A 5,980-nucleotide genomic window follows, 5' to 3' on the forward strand; every position below is an offset into this window, starting at 1 on the left:
CTTTTTAAATCCCTAACCGTCTTTCATCTTCTCCTATTGAATTGACTAGTTGCTAACAACATTTATCTTCATAATACCATAAGCCGACAAAATATTGACTTATATCAATGTGCTAAGTATATCGATGTAAATATAATACTTGTATGGATAAAAAGTTTCAGCGGAAGGAAAATTACAGAGTCCATATGCAATAGTCTACTAATCAAGATGTCACAACTTAAATTAAAACAAACAAATTAATAAAAATATTCAATTAGGCTTTCATTACCCCTAATAATTATGTGAACATATGTCTCTGGCTTTTATATATTAGTTGAGCATCGATACTTTTCCGACATTTTACTACAACTACTCTCTTTGGTTTTTTATTTATTTATAAATTAGTAGTTCATGATTTGGAGTACATGGGTCCACCCACTTAATTCTCATTTATGTAGATGATTTTGCACATTAATTAAAAAAAAAGCACAAAGTTAATTAACATAATTAATAACTACATAAAAATAGTTAAATACTACTACTCCAGTAAAATCTATTTAAAACATAGAATTAAAAGGGAAAAAGTATTATTCTTTCAAATAATAAAAGTACCAAACAATTTGAGATAGAAAAATTAAAAGGAAAAAAGCAGACGGCAGGCCTTTACGCTAATTGGTATTGATTTGGATAGCGTAAAGATAATCCAACACCTCCATTTGTACAACTCTTGTGAAATCATGGAGTTAGTCACACTTTAATCGGGTCGTTGTTTCAATATTCTTGCCCCCACCATTACCCGACCCGATCCAAACCCAACTACTCTCACGTTCTCCATATAAATGCAGTATGAATTAGAAGATGCCAATGCCATAACCCCACACTGGGCACTGAGTACTGCACAAAACAGTTCTTGTTAACTTTTTTCTCTTAACCCTCAATCATCAAAGCATACAATCTGACGAATCAAAGTAACAAACGCGGCAAATTACATCACCATTATTAATACAGAGTAATAAAGGATTGATATTTCCAAATCTTCTTTTTGCGAATTTATCGATATTTCCCATTACGAAAGCCTGGACTACTGATCTTCTGACATCGTGCTTTCCACTACTACTACTACTCTTTTGCTCATTGCTTTTTGCTCTCAACTTGTTAGAGTAACCCGACCCCATCAATCTTTTTCCGCGTTGGGATCATCAATTTACTCCTCTCGGATCTGATAAAATCAGCGTATGTGCCTATTTCTCACTCTCTTCAACGTTGTTTGTTCTATTGTTCTTTATCTTTCTCTCTCTCTTATTTTACCATATCCATAAGCAATAGTTTCATTCAAACTATTTGTACTACTCGATTTTTGGATGTAGCTTCTGTTATTCTATTTCCCTGACCAATTTCTACTCATTTTTACAGATTCTTTTTATTATAAGTGAGAATGGGGAAAGCTGCTAGAGACTGGGCGCAGATCTACTCAATTTATGGTCTTGACGATTGGCACACCCCAGTATTCCTTTTAATTCATGCCATTTTCTTCTCCGTTCTTTCAGTGCTTTTTCTTCTCTACTTCGAACCCATCTGCTACTTCCTCCAGCATTTCTTACCTGGTCCTAGCGCCGCTCGTTTCGCCGCGGGCTTCACTGGCTCCGTTACTGCCCTCTCCGCCGTCTGCCTTTTCTTCGCCGCCGGCAACATCTTCTATTCCTCTGTTTCCCTCCACTGGGAAATGGCACAGCGCATGGTCAACGCCGTTACTGACTGGTCAACCGTCAAGCATGCTCTCGACTTAGGCTGCGGCCGCGGCATCCTCCTCAACGCCGTCGCTTTACAGCTTAAGAAATCTGGATCATCGGGTCGCGTCGTCGGGTTACATCCGACGCCGACCCGATCTCTCACCACTCTCCGAACTGCAGGGCTTGAAGGTGTCCAGGAGTACGTCACGTGCCGGGCGGGTGACCCGAGGACGCTTCCGTTCAGTGATAACTACTTCGACGTGGTCGCGTCGGCGGCGTTCGTGCACACGGTGGGGAAGGAGTTCGGGCAGAAGACGGCGGCAGCGGCGGCGGAGAGGATGAGAGTTTTGGGGGAGGTGGTAAGGGTGCTGAAGCCTGGGGGTGTAGGGGTGGTGTGGGATCTGGTGCACGTGCCGGAGTACGTGAAGAGACTGCAAGAGCTGAAGATGGAGGATATTCGGGTTTCGGAGCGGGTCACGGCCTTTATGGTCAGTAGCCACGTCGTATCATTCAGCAAGCCAAGTCAGCATTTTGTGGGGTCCAATGAAGTGAGACTGGATTGGAGACTCCACAATCTTTGTTGAAAATTGAAATATAGCATATGAAAGTCAATATTGGTGATACCGTAAGTTATGGGTAGTATTTTGTACTTCTTATTTTTCTAGGGGCCTTTATGGCAATCTGGGGAAGCGAAGTGGAACCAGATTCAATAAAAAATATCTTTACTACGAATATGTAGCAAGATTTGAAAATGGTATATACAGAGAGAGGGTTATTTTCCCCATTTTGATGAGGGAACTTGAATTCGTTCTTCTATAGCTCTGAAGAAGTGTGCTGGTGTTATATGGTGAAAATCTATTGTAATTTGTACATAATGTTTTGATATATGATTCTAATTAAGGGGCTACTAAACTTTGCTTTTTCTATTTGTCTTCTCTTTGTTGGTTTTTCCTGGTTTAATCTCTAATATGATAGGATTGAATATATTATAGTGTTTCTAGAATAGTGGCACATAAGTAACAAGCTTCATATGGAGAAATGTATATGAAGTTGGATTGCTGAAAAAAACATAATTAGGTAATATTTAAAAAAAAATTACAGTCTTTCAGCAGCAATAAGTAATTAACTGATATGACTAATTAACTACATTCCTAGCAGTAACCTATAATATTGGACCAAGAATCACGTTTTCAGTTACTAAATTATCTCAAAGGGTTCAGTCTCTAATCTCTCCAATAAATGCTCACACTATTAATGCTGGGTAGACTTGATTAATTTTTTCTTGATTTTTCTAAAATTACAAGTATTTAGAAATAAGAAATTTTGATAAATATGACAAGTAAATAAGATCGGAGGGAGAGTTAAGTACTTTAATTTGAAAAAAGCCATTTCTTGAAACAACCCAGATATCCTCCTGTTGGAGTAAAGGTTTTGACGAATATTCTCTCTCTATCTGAATTCAATCAATAAGAAAAAGAAAAAAATCATATAAAGAGTGAAATTCTTTAAAACACAATTATTTTGAACACCATTAGTATATTGAGTCACAAAGTTATTTAACATAATGGATATTAAAATATAATGCCAAGTTAAAATCTAAACTATTTTAAAATAGGGTGGTTTGTTTTAGTTTGAATTTAATTATGAGAGAAACGAAAAGGAAAGTTTTATTAGGATGGAGAATTGTTTTAGGGTAATAATAAAATTAAGTTAGGCTTGGGGTTGTTGGGAAGCCAATATCGTACGTAATAGGAAGTGATGTAACGAATGACAATTTTGAATTGGTGTGGACCTGCTGGTGTAAATCATTACTGGTAAGTTACAACTTTACGTGGAAACAATTTGGTTTTGAGCATTAAATTCTAGTCCTGTGTTTACCGGTAATGGCACAATTCTATAGTACAATTCTTGACTTTATGGCTGCTCCCTTTCTGAATATATTGAGCCAATTCTTGCTTAATTTGTGTAAGATTTGGATAAATAAACCAATGATACCAAGTAATTGAAATCTGGACAATTCTGATATTCTCTCCCCTCACCTGGCAACTACGAGAGCTTTAGAACACAAGTTTCAAGTCTTTTTAAATGAACAAGTCATGTTAAATGAACGCGACCTACTGCTGGCTATTACAAACTTAACACTGATAGAGCGTGTTGGTATTATTTATAATGCGAAGTTAAAATTTTTTTTTACGAAATCCATTTACAATCAATAGTCATGGATTTTTTTATTTTTTAAGTGTTCTATATATTTCAAAGTGGCTTCTTGCATGAAGCCTTAAAGCCAAGTGTTGAATGACTTTGGCAAGTGGCTATGCAAATCTACCATGTGTCTTCATGCATGGAAGATTAGGTACACTTGTTAATATTGAAGCCAAGTGGACTATATATTTGGACAAGTGTTAAAAGGCTCTCCACACTTGTCATACATGCAACCTCCCTAATTGTCTATAAATAGGATGGTCATTAGCCATCATATTCACTCAATTCTTAACCAAGAATTTGTTGTTGCTACTGTGTTAAAACACAAAATCAGAAAAACTATTAGAAGAATAAAAGAAATTGGAAAAACAGTAAAGATTAAGAAATATTCCGAGTCCACAATTTGCTTGTGCGTCCTTAAGGAATTTTAACCCCCTCACACGTTGCCAAGGTAATGGATTAAATCCTCCCAGGATAAAATGGAATAAACCTTCCTGCAACAGTGGCAATACAAACGGTAGGATACCAACGAACTTAAAGAACGGAGCAAAATCACACTTACGAATTTGAGAGAGAGAGACTGCGAATTAGAATGCAGTATTTTCAGAAAGAAGGAAGTTCTGTAATGTTTTTGGTGTGTTAAAAACGAAGTCATGCCTCAGAATTTATAGGCAATTATTGGAAGAAGTGTGATGTTTGTTCTGGAAAAGGTGCCTTTTCAGAAGTTTACGCGGCCTGCCGCGGTTACGTCAGGACCGCGGCCAGACTATCCTTCTGAATCTTCAGCAGTGATCTGGCATTTAATTAATTATTAAATAATTAATTAAATAAATTTTGTCCAAAAATAATCTTATCGATCGATCATTTGACAAATCCAAATCCAAATTCAAATCCAAAGCCAAAGCCAAAGCCAAAGCCGAAGCCGAGCCGAGCGACGACGACGGCACGAGGGTTCATTCTCTTCCACTCCTCTTAAGAGCTTTAAGAAGTGATTCTATATATAAGCACACAAATGTAGTTGTCCCTCACCAATGAGGGACAAAGTGCAAGTCAAAAGCTCACTTCATCCAAATTCTCATTTCCCACCATTTCCAATTCACACTCGTATACTTTAAAGCCCAATGCTTAAAGTCTTTGAAGCTCGATGCCTTTAAAGTCCAACAATCCCCCACATGAATGGGAATGGCTGTAACAAGAATCATCATAGATGAAAGTTGTGTGATTTGCAAGTAAGGATTTATCGCATCTGGTAAGTAGGTTTCCCTTTGAACTTTCCGTAGTGAGCATATGTCGGATATACTCGGTCAATCGGTAGATTTGACATCTTTGAACCGTCGAACTTTAGTGTATACCTAGACAACCATATGTCACACAATCAACCCTTAACCGTCTTTTGATTCTCATTGTTGTGTTCGTTTCAGCCATGAACACCGCATGGTTTCATAAGTGCGTAGAGAATTGGCCTTGCTAAATTCTCATTGAAGCGGCTTCCACTTCACACTTACATAGGTGATTCCTAAACGTGTAATCCTTTAGATTGACACTATTTGATAAATACCACATCAAACTTAAGTAATCATTAAAGAACGTGTAAGGTTCTATCCTTGTTACTGAACATTGTCTTCATCACGAGAAGGGACCAAAGATTTTACTTTGACAATGTTGAACCGGTCAATCACAACTTTGTTTGAGCTCATTGAACCTAGATCTCGGAACATCTAAAATTCTAGGTAGAGTTACCGCCATGTTGACTTGTCCTCGGTCATAGTCCCATTCCCTTTGATGATTTCTCAACTCCCTCTCTAGTTAAGCCTTTTGTAAGCGGATCTTCCACATTATCCTTTGATCTTACATAATCAATAGTGATAATTCCACTAGAAAGTAGTTGTCTAACGGTGTTATGTCTTCGTCGTATATGACGAGACTTTCCATTATACATAACGCTCTCTGCCCGTCCTATTGCAGCCTCACTATCGCAATGTATGCAAATAGGAGCCAAAGGCTTTGGCCAGAACGGAATGTCTTCTAAGAAATTTCGAAGCCATTCAGCTTCTTCACCGGCTTTATCC

At 37.7% G+C, this 5,980-nt stretch overlaps 1 protein-coding gene across 1 annotated transcript; it reads left to right on the top strand.

Moving 5' to 3' along the window:
- Positions 740-2,635, top strand: LOC109230587. The gene is made up of 2 exons (XM_019396059.1): positions 740-1,212; positions 1,393-2,635. The coding sequence occupies exon 2, from the start codon at positions 1,415-1,417 to the stop codon at positions 2,291-2,293; it is 879 nt and encodes a 292-aa protein (XP_019251604.1). The 5' UTR covers positions 740-1,212; positions 1,393-1,414; the 3' UTR covers positions 2,294-2,635.

The sequence above is a fragment of the Nicotiana attenuata genome, chromosome 1, assembly GCF_001879085.1.
Source record: "Nicotiana attenuata strain UT chromosome 1, NIATTr2, whole genome shotgun sequence".
In the NCBI taxonomy this organism is placed as follows: domain Eukaryota; kingdom Viridiplantae; phylum Streptophyta; class Magnoliopsida; order Solanales; family Solanaceae; genus Nicotiana; species Nicotiana attenuata.